The sequence below is a fragment of the Dreissena polymorpha genome, chromosome 2 (assembly GCF_020536995.1).
Source record: "Dreissena polymorpha isolate Duluth1 chromosome 2, UMN_Dpol_1.0, whole genome shotgun sequence".
Taxonomy (NCBI): Eukaryota; Metazoa; Mollusca; class Bivalvia; order Myida; family Dreissenidae; genus Dreissena; species Dreissena polymorpha.
Genome location: NC_068356.1, coordinates 85,533,858 through 85,552,074, shown reverse-complemented (window position 1 = coordinate 85,552,074; position 18,217 = coordinate 85,533,858). Strand labels below are relative to the sequence as shown.

The window sequence follows — 18,217 nt, the reverse complement described above, 5'->3', positions numbered from 1 at the left end:
TTGCATTGGGAATGGTGCCAATATTCGGACCTGTGGCATAGGGCGGAAAAGGTCTGTTCTATAACCTGACTAGTGAAATAAAATTCAATCAACAAAATATCAATTTGTCACTGAAACCTCAATATTAGGTGTGGATTTAAGGATTCCTTTTGGCTTAAAAAGTCTAACAAAATAGACCTGCAACAGAACATCTTCAATTAATGTGAGTTATTGCTAAAGATCCAAATTGAGACTGGTTGATGGGTTAACTGCAACATTGGAAAGCTAATGCTAATGAAATATCATAAATTCCCAATTTTGTTACAGAATGTCTGCTTATCAACCTCTTCACAGTTCCATGGTTTATAGTGGAGTCATGATTGCACGAAAACTTGACAATAAAATCCAAATAAATGACCCAAGCTAATAAATGCTGTCATCTTCAGGCTGGTTAGTGTAACAGGAGGCACAAGGCATTCTAAAATGGAGAATGTTTGTGTTAATAAAATTCTTTAACAGATTTATTGTCAATATTTGCCAGACATTTTTATCCCCACGCCTTTTGAAAAACGTGGGGATATTGTGCTTATCTCCGCCGTCTGTCCGTCCGTCTGTCTGTCTGTCTGTCCAGCCGTCAGTCCTGGCCACTATCTCCTCCTACACTATAAGCACTAGAACCTTGAAATTACACACATTGTAGCTATCAGTATATGTGTGACCCTGCACTATTTTGAATTTTGATCTGACCCCTGGGTCAAAAGTTATGGGGGTTGGGGTGGGGCCGGGTCAGAGATTTACACTCATTTGTATGCCCCCCCCCCCCTCGGTATGGTGCATCAGCCATAACTTTTGCAATATTGAAGATAGCAACTTGATATTTGGCATGCATATGTATCTCATGGAGCTGCACATTTTGAGTGGTGAAAGGTCAAGGTCATCCTTCAATGTCAAAGGTAATTTTTTTTAAAAATACAAGGGAAGTAATAAGCTTTAAAGGGAGGTAAGTAATGAACCTGTCAAATGATAATTTTTTCTTTAAATAAATCAAAGCAGCGCAGAAGGGGGCATTGTGTTTCTGACAAACACATCTCTTGTTTTATGTTATTTTACATTAACTTCTTCATTTCTACACTGATTCACTTCCAATTGATACTGAACTTCTCTTATGACAATATGGTCAATCTCAACTATGCATGGTCCCATTACCAACCCTAGGCACTGCCCCCCCAGGGTCAAACATGCGGTGTGGGGATTCGGGTCGGTCTCTGCCACGCCATTTCTAGTTTAAGTTCTTTACTGACTGCTGACTAAAGTGAAGTAAAATCATCATTTTAGGTGTTCTGAAAAAACAGCCGGCTTTGAGATCAAATGTGCCGACAATTTTTATGGGTTGTCCAGTTTGCACCTTATAAATAATGGCATTTATGATGAAAAAGTAAATTTTGTGATTATTTATAAATTATAAGCCAAAACTTACTGGAATACATTTGCAGACAGTAGTACCAACTATTGAACTGCATGTAGGGAGCATTGTTTTGGATTCATCAATAATTTATTGCATCATGATAATTGCTAAAATGGGTAATCTGCATGCAAACTGTCTATTATGAATTACATTTTCTGCTGCAACAGCAGAATCTTATCATATGCCCTTAATAGTATAACACTCCAGGGTACAAATTATATGAAATGAGTTATATTGATATATTGCAGTCAGTGCAGCCTAAACTATTAATATTATGTTTTTCCTAAGTTGCATGTATGTCATCCATTACTTCTGCTGAAAAATGCTGTCAGAAAAAATTGTTTTGAATTTGTCTATGTATTATTTGTTTGCTATTTATTTCTCTTGGGTTTGTTAGAATATCCCAAACCTAATATAAAAAGCTTAAATTTCTGGAAAATATTGTATTTGAGGTATATTGCATATTTTCTTGGTTGATATATTACAAGTATGATTTACAGCCTGTAGTCGATACAACACAATAGTTAATGGAGATACGGTATTGTTTCTTGTGCAGCATCCTTTGAAGTATGGCATCTTTCAGATTTTGAAGCATGCTGTATGTCATGTTGTATTATTGCTACTCAGCTGAATGGATTGAAGGTTTTTGCGTTTTGTTGTATTAAAGTAGTAAATGTGCATTATTTAGTAGCAAAGTAATTTATTTGATCCTTTCCAAAGGTTTATAGAGAAATATCAGTGAATTAAAACTGATATTTCACTGTTTTCAAACAGTGAAAAATAACAGTGATAATTATCGATAATTTTAATTGTTTTACCGGAATTATTTTTAGATATCTTTGATTTCCCCATGGAGACCCCCAAAATTTTTACCTAGGGGACTACTCTGCATTGATGTTTATAAAAACATACAGGTCATGATATACTAAATAGTTTTCCTATATAATTCGATGTAAAAGCGACAACTTTAAGTGAAAATAAATGCAACAATTTTTGCACATAGAGACCCCCATAACCATACCTTTTCTTAAAGGCCATTCTTAGCGGAATTGATTTATGGAATAAAAAAGACATGTCATGTTCAAACCAAAAAAGAACTTGACATGAATCAAAATCGACTGTTTTTGCAACATTTTTTATGGCCGTTTCTTAATGGAATGTAACCTTTTTCAGTGTAAAGCTTTACTATAGTCTCCAAGTTTATTATTTCAATTATTTCAGGGATTCAGTAGTGAACACCTATTCATGCCCTACTATTATCGCCGAAAGATAAAACCCGAACAATAGTTTAAAGTGTAAAACATGCCTTCAAGTAAACTATGATATTTTTTAGAGAGTACAGCCCTACATGAAACGATTATTTAGTATACTGTAACCTATAACAGATGAGCTTTCTTGTAAAATACATAGGAGGCGCCCAACGGGGAATTATAATGTCCAGACTGGTAAAAATACAAAAAAGATCATTTGTTTGCATAAAATAAAAAGAACATTTGTTGGATTCGGTGGAATATCAATTTTAATTCACTTGTGATCATAGAAAAAGTACATTTTTTACTTGTGGCTGTTCCACTTGTGAAAATATCATTTTTCGGCATAGCTGTTTAACGTCACTTTTGACCTTAGATGACACTTAACACTACAAAAACAGGCTAGATTGCACTTTACCAGTACGCAGTTGTTTACCACTATCGACAAAGTGGGGGTTTGGGGGCGGTAGCCCGCGATACTAAGGAAATATATAGGTGTTGGAAATATATCTGTCTTTGATTTATTGTAATCCATATTTGCTTTTATTAGTGTAAATATGTTTCTTTGTACTTTGTTTTGTTCATTTTTTATATAAAGTTGTTTTTTTCTGCAAAAACTTCATATCACTATGATGCTTGCAATATTGAGTCTTTTATGTTTACATTCTACTAACATCTGTACACATTAAAACACATTATCTTTTATTTCATTCCAACATTTATTATTATTGTTCATAGTTTTTCAGTGGCGAATATGTTTTCTTTTTCTATTGAAACTAATGTAATACTCGTTTAATTATGAAAACCTAGTCATTACAATACTTATTGACAATAAAACATACAATTTCACCTCTTCTTGTTCTTCATTTTTATTTGTTAATAAATTAAAATATATTATCACTCACTACCTTCATTAAAATACATGGTCGCTTCATTCCATCTCCTTTCACTGGTCGCAAACATTACAATATCAACGCCGTATATGTTTTTAAAGATATTTCTTGTTTATGATCATTCGTGAATTAAAATCAATATTCAACCTAATCCAACAAATATCCTCTATATATTGAGAGCAAAGTAATATATTTTTGTACATGTGTAGGTGATCATGAATAAGTTGCATTGTCATGGATATTGGAATGAAATGTCAAAATTGAGCCTGCAGAAGAAATATGCATGGCCATCAATGATCACTCCTCTTTTTTGCAATGCATTGATAAATGAGCCATTGCTATGCTACTTCTGAGTTGGCGCCAAGGATGGGATGTTATTAAATGTCACAGATAATTCTACAAAGTGAGTTAGTTTTATATGTTTTTTCAACACATTTCATATTATTTTTAAAATTGGGCAACGTAGTGCTATTCAGAAAAGATTTATTCATCCACACATGTACAGAAACATATAATAACAACCCATTTGTAAACGTTATGACCTTTATAATTTGTGGCATGGTAAAGATTGTAACATAAAATCTATGTATTTTGCCTGTATGATGAGCAAATTTCCACCCGATGAAATCACTATCAACATAAAACCATTGTTTTGAACATGTATAAGTTTTTCTATGAACAAAAACATTGGCCTCTTGTCAATCTAATCGATAATTTGGTGTTTTTCCAAAAGAGATGGAGCCAATGCCAAGGAGGTGGTGCGAATGACAGGAGATGGCGCCAATGCATTATTTTAGCTTTTTAATTTTCAATCAGCTGATCATACACTTTTTATTTTGTATTCCAGGTTGAGTGTTCAATCTCTTTTCTGAATTCGATCACTATGTAACGTGGTTTGAATGTTGGATACAAACAACATTCTATCTCTTATCAGTGGATCATCTTTAAATAATAACCCCATTACACATGGAAGTTGGTACCAAGTGCTCTTTTAGGCAATACTGATACACTTGATTTTTTGTCAATCACCATGTCAAGTTTATTTTAAACTTTATTCGTCAGCTGAAAGATTAGATTGCATTTGGCAATTTGGAAATGCTTACATATAGCTTATTGGAAAAGAGTTATTGAAGATGGTTTACTTGATTTTGATTAGAATTGCATGTGTTAATTAGAGAAAAATGTTTATGTACAAAATGGATGTCACTTTTTGAAATAACTATAATTGTGGTATACTATCAAAGTCCTTTGAAATATTTTGTAATGAATTACATACATTCAGAAAGAATGGTAGCAAAGATAAGAAATAATGACAAAGAAAATAAATAATGACAAAGAAAAAAATGATGACAAACTAGAAAAAAGGTAAATAATGTCTTCTGCAAAATTACACAAAGATTTAGTATAATCTGCAGTAATTCATATGAAATTGCTTTTCAGGGTAATTATTAATTCCTTATTTGGTGTCTTACATCCTTAACGTCTAGTGAGGAAATTACAAAAATGTCCAGAGAACGTGCCATCAATGTAGAATCCACTATCAGTTGATTGTCTGTTGTTTTTCTTGTGCAATTGCATCTAAGAAATCACAGGGAATTATATGAAGCACTGATTGGCTTATTTCATTGTCCAATGGTGTATTATAAATTTTGGCTGGCAAATTGAATGTTTTCAGTGATTTGGGTTGGACCACATTCCTGTTACAAGGATTTGAACAAATCAGTATAATAGGAGTCATAGAGAGGTATTGCATGCTATGTGACATGACATGTCAGTTTCACTTGTTGGGATTTGGGTAACATGATTTCTGCAATTTTGTGTTCATTGTTTCATTTGCTATAGATGTCTGTCATTGCTTTATTCACCATAGAAAATAATGTCTGTCTGTCTGTCTGTATGTCTATTTGGCCACATGCAATTTGACTTCATGTCAGTTTGTTGTGTTTGGAAGTGAGTAACATAATTCCTGCAATTTATTTTTTTATTCTTCTAGTAATTGCTGTTTTTTTAAATCTTATGTAAAATTTTAGACAATTTACTTGAGGGTGTACTTTTACAATGACAAAAACAGTTTCGGAATGGTACAGTTACACCGTACTTTCGGTTCATGACAGCGAATCCGCTTTTTATACTTATTCGGACGTGACGTCCATGGCATATGCCAAGCTTAATTACTGAATGAACGAGATGCATGAGTAAACAATTATACTATCGTTGATAAAGTCATTGATTTAGTTGAACAATATGAATTAAATCAATTTATAAGCTTTAATTTTGTATTATTCAATGTAAGTTAATTATGTTATTATGCTGAGGCAATGAGGCCTTTTTTATACCCCCCTTTGAAGAAGAGGGGGTATATTGTTTTGCTCATGTCGGTCTGTCCTTATGTCTGTATGTCCGTCCGTCAACCAGATGGTTTCTGGATGATAACTCAAGAACGCTTATGCCTAGGATCATGAAACTTCATAGATACATTGAACATGACTCACAGATGACCCCTATTGATTTTCAGGTCACTAGGTCAAAGGTCAAGGTCACAGTGACCCGAAATAGTAAAATGGTTTCCGGATGATCATTCAAGAACGCTTATGCCTAGGATCATGCAACTTCATAGGTACATTGATCATGACTCGCAGATGACCCCTATTGATTTTCAGGTCACTAGGTCAAAGGTCAAGGTCACACTGACCCGAAATAGTAAAATGGTTTCCAGATGATCATTCAAGAACGCATATGCCAATGATCATGAAACTTCATAGGTAAATTGATCATGACTCGCAGATGACACCTAATGATTTTCAGGTCACTATGTCAAAGGTCAAGGTCACGGTGACTTGACACAGTAAAATGGTTTCCAGATGATAACACAAAAAAGCTTACGCCTAGGTTCATGAAACTTCATAGGTACATTGATCATGACTCGCAGATCACCCCTATTGATTTTCAGGACACTAGGTCAAAGGTCAAGGTCACAGTGCCAAAAAACATATTCACACAATGGCTGCCACTACAACTGACAGCCCAATTATGGAGGGCATGCATGTTTTACAAACAGCTCTTGTTTACACTGTATGCAAACAACTGGGTGGGGTAGCGACGTAGCAATACCTACCAACTGACCAACCATCTAAAAATTGTGATCCGAAAACAACAGTCACCTGCATACAACTTCCACTTTGGTCATTTCCCTTGACTGACTGCTGTTCCCAGTTTTGACTGTAATATCATATTTTTTTATTTATTAGTTACATTTATTTATGATTATTGTAACTTCAATCTGTATGTTTTGTTATGCCCCCCTTCGAAGAAGAGGGGGTATATTGCTTTGCTCATGTCGGTCAGTCTGTCGGTCGGTCTGTCGGTCGGTCGGTCGGTCTGTCCGTCCACCAGGTGGTTGTCAGACGATAACTCAAGAACGCTTGGGCCTAGGATCATGAAACTTCATAGGTACATTGATCATGACTCGCAGATGACCCCTATTGATTTTGAGGTCACTAGGTCAAAGGTCAAGGTCACGGTGACCAGAAATAGTAAAATGGTTTTTGAATGATAACTCAAGAACGCATACGCCTAGGATCATGAAACTTCATGGGTAGATTGAACATGACTTGCAGATGACCCCTATTGATTTTGAGGTCACTAGGTCAAAGGTCAAGGTCATGGTGACCCGAAATAGTAAAATGGTTTCCGGATGATAACTCAAGAACGCATACGCCTAGGGTCATGAAACTTCATGGGTAGATTGATCATGACTCGCAGATGACCCCTATTGATTTTGAGGTCACTAGGTCAAAGGTCAAGGTCACGGTGACCCGAAATAGTAAAATGGTTTTTGGATGATAACTCAAGAACGCATACGCCTAGGATCATGAAACTTCATAGGTAGATTGATCATGACTTGCAGATTACCCCTATTGATTTTGAGGTCACAAGGTCAAAGGTCAAGGTCACGGTGACCCGAAATAGTAAAATGATTTTCGGATGATAACTCAAGAACGCTTTTGCCTAGGATCATGACACTTCATAGGTACATTGATCCTGACCCGCAGATGACCCCTATTGATTTTCAGGTCACTAGGTCAAAGGTCAAGGTCACAGTGACAAAAATCGTATTCACACAATGGCTGCCACTACAACGGACAGCCCATATGGGGGGCATGCATGTTTTACAAACAGCCCTTGTTATGTATTATTTTTAATGAATATGTATGTTAACAATTTAGGAAGAATAATACCTTTTTCTTTAGGAGATCCAAACAAGTTAACATAAGTATTACATTACATGTTACATAAGACTTTATTGGTCAGGTCAATTTCATTTCATTGTGGCAGTTTTGGTAGGTAGTCGGACCAAATGTCTGTCACTTTTTTCAGCTTTTGTGAAGTCTGCATTTTTTCTTAGATAAATGGTTTTCAGTCATTTACAATGTGAAGATCATTAGCATATTCTTTTTACAGTCATATTTGCTGATTTACTTATTTCATTGTTGTTAAACTATTGTCAATTTCAGATAGGTGAACCAATCAGCCAATCGGGGTACATTTAAGTAGTACCCGAGCGGACAATGACCAATGAAGTTACTACTAAATTCTGGCAAAGTACATACATTTTGCTGTGTGACAGATCAATTGTTTAGGTCAAAGTTTTGTTGCATCATAGTGACTGGCAGTTTTGTCTGTAGGACATGATGTGTGGCATAAAAGTGACATGTTTCTGTCTGCAATATCAGGGAATATAAGAGCCTAATGAAGATTGGTGGCTGCTGTTGGCTCATAAAACAAGAATTATCCCTGGTAATGTTTGCAGTGACAAAATCACCGCAATAATTGTCCTTGTTTTATCGAGGTTAGCCATCACTGATGTCTTGCACTTTGTGTAGGTCTTGTGTGGATTTGTCATTAATGGAATTTCTAGAATTGATGAAAATACTTGTAATTCCCTATCCTTACATCCCCTAAAGAAGGGGATAGTAGTCGATCTGTCCATCTGCGAATAAGTTGTTTTGAGGGTGGATGGGTGTATAGATGGGTGTTTTTAGGGTCGATACAGATTATCTTTCATGTCCACGTGAAAAGCGTCCAATAATTCCCTATATCTTTGTTAAAAAGTCAAGGTCACTTTTCAAGGTCAAATACATAAATTTTCACTCTCTTACTATCATACCGTGGAGGTTTTTACAATTACTTTTAAAAAGTCTTTTCCATTCATAGAAGATCACAGTGTAACATACATCTCCCATGCTCTTTGGTGAAAGGTCAAGGTTGCAAATAAAGCTCAAAAGCAACCTCCACCCAGAGATATGACTGGTTCTGTGCATAGCTGCATCTTTGAGAAATGAAATGACTTAACTATAAGCTTATCAGTGGAATAAATAATTTTATTGTATGCTTTCCGGTGGTTTATAGAGAAATATCAGTGAATTAAAACTTATATTTCACTGTTTCAAACATTGAAAAATAACAGTGAAAATTATCTATAATTTTCACTGTTTAACTGTGAAATGACTTCATTTTTTTACGAAACGATGTCATTATTCCAGCGAAATTCTCCAGTTAAACTCTTTTGTAATGTTAATAAACGGCGAAACAAAGCATAAAATAAAAAAAAATTGTTTGATTCCGTGGAATGTTGATTTAATTCACTCGTGATCGAAAAAATATTTTCTATGATCACTCGTGATCACTCTACTTCTGTATACCTGACGAAGACGCGTGGAATATAAAAAAGCGTAATTTAATATTATTTTATATTGAAAAAGAAATGTCTTATGCCTTGGAAAATACACTATCTGTTTCACCCTAAGTGATTTAAAATGTATAATTTACTTGAGTATTTTTTAAAGTCTATAACCACTAGTGAAATAAAATTCACTCAACAAAAATCCCCCTGTATCTGCAGTGAAACTGTGCCATTTTTTATACACCAGTTTGTCACTGAAACCTCAATATTAGGTGTGGATTTAAGGATTGCTTTTGTCTAAAAAAGATACAGATCCAAATTGAGACTGGCTGAAGGGTTAACTGCAACATTGGAAAGTTAATGCTAATGAAGTATCATAAATTCCCAATTTTGTTACAGAATATCTGCTTATCAACCTCTTCACAGTTGGTTTATAGTGCAGTCATTATGTCACGAAAACTTGACAATAAAATCCAACTAAATGACCCAAGCTCATTAATACTCTCATCTTGGTTGGTTATTGTAACAGGAGGAACAATGCAATATTGAACTCACGGTACAATTCCTAAAATATGTGTCCACCCTTCTTTTACTGAACTTTTTGTTCGACTAGCCAAATGTTTTAAGCTGTTTACTGTTTCAGATACAATGTTCAAAAAGTTTTATTCTCCATTTAGACATTCAGGGCTGGAAGAATTCAAACGATCCTTTGTAACCTAAGGGATGTTGATATCTTCATAAAAATTTCTGCAAAATCTACTTTCATATTGCGCCATGATAGCATGTTTTAGGCATGAGTGTTAAACTGTTGTACCTGTTAAAGATCTTTTTAGCAGGTACAATGCTTTAGCAATTGACCAGATAATTTTCTCGGTAGTAATGGAGATAGTTCTTTTCATTATTTAACATCTTGTAAGCAAGTTATTGCATTGTTGGGGTGGCTCTGTATCTACAATGTATGAGTTCAAGTGTGATCACAAATTTGTGTATATCTAAGTCAAGTGTCTATCTCAGCAAATGATTTTTCTGAAGGTTGCATTAGAATATAGACTGCATGAATGTTTTATGTCCCCCACCACTATAGTTGAGGACATATTGTTTTTGCTCTGTCTGTTGGTTTGTTGGTTTGTTTGTTTGCATCAAACTTTAACATTTGCCATAACTTTTGCAATATTGAAGCTAGCAACTTGATATTTGGCATGCATGTGATTCTCATGGAGCTGCACATTTTGAGTGGTGAAAGGTCAAGGTCAAGGTCATCCATCAAGGTCAAAGGTCAAATATATGGCTTCAAAGCGGTGCAGTAGGGGACATTGTGTTTCTGACTAACCCTTCTCTTGTTTAAGTTGGCAATTTGGTGTTAGATTATGATAAATGTATTGACATGGTTAACATGTTTTTGTCAGCTTGCATTTTTAACTCGACTATTATATATGAAATATATATAGTAGAGCTATCCTACTCACCCCGGCGTCGGCGTTCCCGTTATCATTAGCGTGCAAATGTTAAAGTTTGCGTACTACCCCAAATATTTCCCTTGACATATTGTTTTCATATTTTGCATACTTGTTTACCAACATGACCCCAACCTATTAACAAGAGCAGACAACTGTATCAAGCATTTTGTAAGAATTATGGCCCTTTTTTCACTTAGAATATGCATATTATTGATAAAGCTATGTTAAAGTTTGCGTACCACCTCAAATATTTCCTATGTCCTTTGACATATTGCTTTCATATTTTGCATACTTCTTTACCAACATGACCCCAATCTACAAACAAGAGCAGACAACTGTATCAAGCATTTTGACAGAATTATGGCCCCTTTAATACTTAGATAATTGTGCATTTGGTTAAGTTTTGTGTTTTGTTCCATTTTACTCCTAAAGTATCATAGCTATTTCTTTTTAAACTTGGGAAATTCGCTAACTATATTAAGGGGACTGTACAGGGCAAGTTGCATAACTCTGGTTGGCTTTTTAATAGAATTATGGGCCTTTTTTGTCTTTGTAACTTTGAATATTTTGTTAAATTTTGTGTTTAGATCCACTTTACTTCTAAAGTATTAAGGCTGTTGCTTTCAAACTTCAAATAATTTCTTGCTATCATGATGTTACTGTACCTGGCAAGTTGAGTTTGACCTTGACCTTTGAATGACCTTGACTCTCAAGGTCAAATTAATAAATTTTGTGTAAATTGACATAACTTCTTTATTTATGATCACATTTGATTCATACTTTGACAAAACAACACTTATCTGACATACCACAATGGACTCCACCCAAACCATCCCCCATGCTCCACCCCAGAAAAAGAAAAAAAAAAAATTCTTTTTTTTTTTTAAAGATCATCTATTAAATGACCACACACCCACATTATACCCCCCTCTCCATGATGGCTTACATTATACTGTCAAGCACTCGAATAGTCGAGCACGCTGTCCTCTTACAGCTCTTGTTAAAAATAAGGTTCTGGCCATCTGAAGTATGACTCACTTTTGTGTATACAATGTATTCAAGAAATACACTGAATTGAAGTAAAATATATATCATTGTGGAAAGGAGCATAGAATTTAAACATTTTGTGTGAACTAAATTAGTCATTTGTCTGCTTTACTGGTAAATATGGAGTGCAGAGTTGATGAAGTCACAGCATTCACAAATATCAGTAATCCGTTGCAAAAACAGCTAAAATTTGTATTCGAAATCTTCGGAAATTCGAACAAACTTCAAGTATCATTTATATCATACCAACTGAGATTTAAATATATGCATGTACAATAATTATTTGTCTGAACAGCATATTGTATATCAAACAAACTGAATGCAGATAAATACAAGTTAATTTTTATACCCCCACAAACGAAGTTTAGGGGGGTATATAGGAGTGAACTTGTTTGTCGGTTGGTCGGTCCGTGTCCGCTCTCTAATTCAAGTAGTTTTCATCCGATCTTCACCAAACTTGGCCAGAAGTTGTATCTAGATGATGTCTAGGCCGAGTTAGAACATGGGCCTTTCTGTATCAAAAACTAGGTAAAGGGGTCACTTAGTGCGTTTTAAACATTCAGCATGTTGTCCGCTCTTTAATTCAAGTAGTTTTCATCCAATCTTCACAAGACTTGGTCAGAAGTTGTATCTAGATTATGTCTAGGCCAAGTTTGAACATGGACCTTGCCGGGTCAAAAACTAGGTCACGAGGTCACTTAGTGCGTTTTAAACATTCAGCATGTTGTCCACTCTCTAATTCAAGTAGTTTTCATCCGATCTTCACCAAACTTGGTCAGAAGTTGTAACCAGACGATGTCTAGGCTAAGATCGAACATGGGCCATGCCCAGTCAAAGTCTAGGTCACGGGGTCACTTAGTGTGTTTTAAACATTCCGCATGTTGTGGGCGCTCTAAGTCAAGTAGTTTTCAAATTCAAGTAGTTTTCATCCGATCATCACCAAACTTGGTCAGAAGTTGTATCTAGATGATGTCTAGGCCAAGTTTGAACATGGGTCTTGCTGGGTCAGAAACTAGGTAACTGGGGTAACTTAGTGCGCTTAAACATTTAGCATGTTTTCTGTCTCTAATTCAAGTAGTTTTCATCCACTCTTCACCAAACTTGGTCAGAAGTTGTATCGAGATGATGTCTATGCCTAGTTCGAACATGGGCCTTGCCGGGTCAAAAACTAGGTGACGGGGTCACTTAGTGTGTTTTAAACATTCAGCATGTTGTCCGCTCTCTAATTCAAGTAGTTTTCATTCGATCTTCACCAAACTTGGTCAGAAGTTGTATCTAGATGATGTCTTGGCCAAGTTCGAACATGGGCCTTGCCGGGACAAAAACTAGGTCACGGGGTCACCTAGTGCGTTTTAAACATTCAGCATGTTTTCCGCTCTCTAAGTCAAGTAGTTTTCATCCAAACTTGGTCAAAAGTTTTATCCAGATAATCTCTCCGCCAAGTTTGAACATGGGCCATGCCGGGCCCAAAACTAGGTCATGGGGTCACTAAGTGCCTTTGTTTAACATTCAGCATGGTGTCTGCTCTCTAATTCAAGTAGTTTATATCAAATCTTCACCAAACTTGGTCAGAAGTTTTATCTTGATTATCTTAATGCCAAGTTTAAACATGGGCCAATATTCTGTGTCAATGCGGCATGTGGGGGTATTCAGCACGTCTGTGACAAAGCTCTAGTTCAACTAGATTTACTTTTGTTTTTGTCTAATTTTCTTAAAGTAATGTGTACATATAGCATCAATTGTAATTTAAACATTTAAAGATTGTTGACCTGCACTGATTTCTAAAATGGAGAATGTTTGTGTTAATAAAATTATTTAACAGATTTTTTGTCAATATTTGCCAGACATTTTTAGTTCTGTACTGACTGCTGACAATAGTGAAGTACAATCAAAGATCATTTTAGGTGTCCTGAAAAAACAGCCGGCTTTGAGATAAAATGTGCTGACAATTTTTATGGGATGTCCAGTTCGTACCTTATAAATAATGGCATATATGATGAGGAAGTTAATTTTTTGATTATTATAAATTATAAACCAAAACTTACTGGAATACATTTGCAGACAGTAGTACCCACTATTGCACTGCACATAGGGAGCCTTGTTTCGGATTCATCAATAATTTATTGCATCGTGATAGTTGCTAAAATGGGGAATTTGCAAGCAAATTGTCTATTATGAATTACATTTTCTGCTGCAATAGCAGTTTCTAATCATATGCCCTTAAGAGTATGACACTCCTGGGTACAAATTATATGGAATGAGTTGTATTGATATATTGCAGTCAGTGTATCCTAACCTAATAATATTTTGTTTTTCCTAAGTTGCATGTATGTCATTATTACTTATGTGGAAAAGTCAGAAAAAATGGTTTTGAATTTGTCTATGTATTGTTTGTTTTCTATAAATTTCTCTTGGGTCCGTTAGAATATCCCAAACCTGATATAAAAAGCTTAAATTTCTGGAAAACATTTTATTTGAGGTATATTGCATATTTTCTTGGTTGATATATTACTAATGATTTACAGTCTGTAGTCAATACAACACAATAGTTAATGGAGATACGGAATTGTTTCTTGTATGGCATCCTTTGAAGTATGGCATCTTTCAGATTTTGAAGCATGCTGTATGTGATATTGTATTATTGCTACTCAGCTGAATAGATTTTTGCGTTTTGTTGTATTAAATTAGTAAATGTTCATAATTTAGGAGCAAAGTAATTTATTTTATGCTTTCCGGAGGTTTATAGAGAAATATCAGTGAATTAAAACTGATATTTAGCTGTTTGAAAAATAACAGTGATAATTATCGATAATTTTAATAGTTTTACCGGAACTATTTTTAGATATCTTTGGTTTCCCCATTGTGACCCCAACAATTTTTTCCAAGGGGAACTACTCTGCATTGATGTTTATAAAAACATACAGGTCATAATATACAAAATAGTTTCCCTATATAATTAGATGTAAAAGCGACAACTTCAAGCGAAAATAAATGCAACATTTTGCACATAGAGACCCCCATAACCATACCTTTTCTTAAAGGCCATTCTTAGCGGAATCGATTTATGCAATAAAAAAGACACGTCATGTTCAAACCAAAAAAGAACTTGACAAGAATCAAAATTTACTGTTTTGCAACTTTTTTTTACTACGGTTTGTTGGTGGAATGTAACCTTTTTCAGTGCAATACTTTACTATAGTCTCCCAGTTTATAATATTTCAGGGATTCAGTAGTGAACACCTATTCATGCCGTACCATTATCGGCGAAAGATAAAATCCGAACAAAAGTTTAAAGTGTAAAACATGCCTTCGAGTCAACTATGATATTTTTTAAAGAGTACAGCCCTACATGAAACGAATATTTAGTATACTGTAACCTATAACAGATGAGCTTTCTTTTAAAATACATTGGAGGCGCCCAGTGGGGCATTATAATGTCGAGACTCGTAAATATACAAAAAAGATCATTTGTTTGCATATAATAAACAGAGCATTTGTTGGATTTGGTGGAATATCAATTTTAATTCACTCGTGATCATAGAAAAAGTACATTTTTACTTGTGGCTGTTCCACTCTTGAAAATATCATTTTTTATGATCATTCGTGAATTAAAATCAATATTCCACCAAATCCAACAAATATCCTCTATATATTGAGTGCAAAGTAATATATTTTTGTACATGTTTAAGTGATAATGAAATAAGTTGCAATGTCATGGATATTGGAATGAAATGTCAAAATTGAGCCTGTAGAAGAAATATTCATGGCCATCAATAATGACTCCACCTCTTTTTTGCAATGCATTGATAAATGAGCCAATGCTACTTCTGAGTTGGCGCCATTAGGACGGGATGTTATTAAATGTCACAGATAATTCTACAAAGTGAGTTAGTTTTATATGTTTTTTTCAACACATTTCGCATTATTTTAAAAATTGGGCAATGTAGTGCTATTCAGCAAAGATTTATTCATCCATGCAACATATGTACAGAAACATATAATAACCCATTTGTAAACGTTATGACCTTTATAATTTGTGGCATGGTAAAGATTGTAACATAAAATCTATGTATTTTGCCTGTATGATGAGCAAATTTCCACCCCATGAAATCACTATCAACATAACCATTGTTTTGAACATGTATAAGTTTTTCGATGCACAAAAACATCGGCCTCTAAATGTCAATCTAATCGATAATTTGGTGTTTTTCCAAAAGAGATGGAGCTAATGCCAAGGAGGTGGTGCTAATGACAGGAGATGGCGCCAATGCACTATTTTAGCTTTTTAATTTTCGATCAGCCGACCATACACTTTTTTTTTTGTATTCCAGGTTGAGTGTTCAATCTTTTTTCTGAATTCGATCTACTATGTAACATGGTTTGAATGTTGGATGCAAACACCATTCTATCTCTTATCAGTGGATCATCTTTAAATAATAACCCCATTACACATGGAAGTTGGTACCAATTAAGTGCTCTTTTAGGCAATATACACTTATAGAGAACCCTTGATTTTTTGTCAATAACCGTGTCAAGTTTATTTTAAACTATTCGCCAGCTGAAAGATTAGATTGCATTTGGCAATTTGGAAATGCTTATATATAGCTTATTGGAAAAGAGTTATTGAAGATAGTTTAATTGATTTTGATTAAAATTGTAAGTGTTAATTAGAGAAAAATGTTTATGTACAAAATGGATGTCACTTTTTGAAATACTAGTAACTATAATTGTGGTATACTATCAAAGTCCTTTAAAATATTTTGTAATGAATTACATACATTCAGAGAAAAGAATGGTAGCAAAGATAAGAAATAATGACAAAGCAAATAAATAATTGCAAAGAAACAAATGATGACAAACTAGAAAAAAGGTAAATAATGTCTACTGCAAAATTACAGAAAGATTTAGTATAATCCGCAGTAATTAATATGAAATTGCTTGCACAGTAATTATTAATTCCTTATTTGGTGTCTTACATCCTTAACGTCTAGTGAGGAAATTACAAAAATGTCCAGAGAACGTGCCATCAATATAGAATTCACAATCAGTTGATTGTCTGTTGTTTTTCTTGTGCAATTGCATCTAAGAAATCACAGGGAATTATATGAAGCACTGATTGGCTTATTTCATTGTCCAATGGTGTATTATAAATTTTAGGCTGGCAAATTGAATGTTTTCAGTGATTTGGGTTGGACCACATTCCTGTTACAAGGATTTGAACAAATCAGTATAATAGGAGTCATAGAGAGGTATTGCATGCTATGTGACATGACATGTCAGTTTCACTTGTTGGGATTTGGGTAACATGATTTCTGCAATTTTGTGTTCATTGTTTCATTTGCTATAGATGTCTGTCATTGCTTTATTCACCATAGAAAATAATGTCTGTCTGTCTGTATGTATGTCTATTTGGCCACATGCAATTTGACATCATGTCTGTTTCTAGTTTTTGGAAGTGAGAAACATGATTCCTGCAATTTGTCTTCATTTTTCTAGAATTTGCTGCCTTGTAAACCTTAATAAAGTAACATTTGAGCCATTACTTGACTTTGTACTTCCCATGGCACAAAGCAAAAAATTGGTAGGGGTTTAGAAAAATAAAATAATGATAATTCTTTATCATCCTAAAGCCACACACCTTGCAGTGAACTACATGGCATAGTAAATTTACGTGTAAATAAGAAACATATTTTATTTATGCCAATAAGAATATATCTGGTGGTTACAAGGTAGAAATCCGTCTTTTTTGCGCTTTAAAACTTAAAAATAATAACGTTTGTTGAAATGGACGTATACGTCTAGAAATCTTACTTTCTGTTTTAAAAGTGGTACTGTTTGAAAAATAATAAATTACCTGCTAACTAGGCTATAGATTTAATTTTATCTATGCCAATTAGAATATATCGGATGGTTACAAGGTAGAAATCCTGTCTATTTTGCGCTTTAAAACTTAAAAATAATAGCGTTTGTCGAAATATACGTATACATATAGAAATCCTTGTAACTTTTGGTTTTAAAATAAAGACAAAAATAAATTAATTACTTGCTAACTAGGCTATAGATTTAATGACAAATTTGCACACTTTCAAATTGCATCTATATGTATTGATTAACATGTATTTCATTTCAAGGTGTGTGGCTTAAAGTAACTCTTATTGAAGTCAACACATGTTTGTTATTGTTTTTTCAATCTTTGTAAAAAATTATATTTTTATGACCAACTTTGTAACATTGATTTTATGAAACAATAGTCAAGGTGACCATGCATACAATTTTTTTTTCTTCTGATGGGTGAATCAATCAGTCCGTCTGTCTGTCACAAAATTTATTTTTGGCAGGGGATATCAATTTAACGAATTTGTATAATTTATTTGAATAGATGTTAACAATTTAGAATTTAGAACAATACATTTGCTTTAGAATTTTGCCAAAATTGTATCGGT

At 34.3% G+C, this 18,217-nt stretch overlaps 1 protein-coding gene across 9 annotated transcripts in view; it reads left to right on the top strand.

Annotated features, from left to right (window-relative positions):
* LOC127867914 (NAD(P)H-hydrate epimerase-like) overlaps positions 1 to 18,217 on the top strand; it is a 124,071-nt gene that overhangs the window by 43,323 nt on the left and 62,531 nt on the right. The window contains exon 1 of one of the 9 annotated variants that reach the window (XM_052409429.1): positions 8,114 to 8,189. The exons of 7 other annotated variants lie outside the window; for them this stretch is intronic. In XM_052409429.1, coding sequence (XP_052265389.1) covers positions 8,163 to 8,189 — 27 coding nt within the window. In that variant the 5' untranslated portion in view covers positions 8,114 to 8,162. Of the gene's footprint in view, positions 1 to 8,113; positions 8,190 to 8,236; positions 8,385 to 18,217 lie in introns of those variants that run through there. One more of the 9 variants, XM_052409428.1, reaches the window with a different exon arrangement.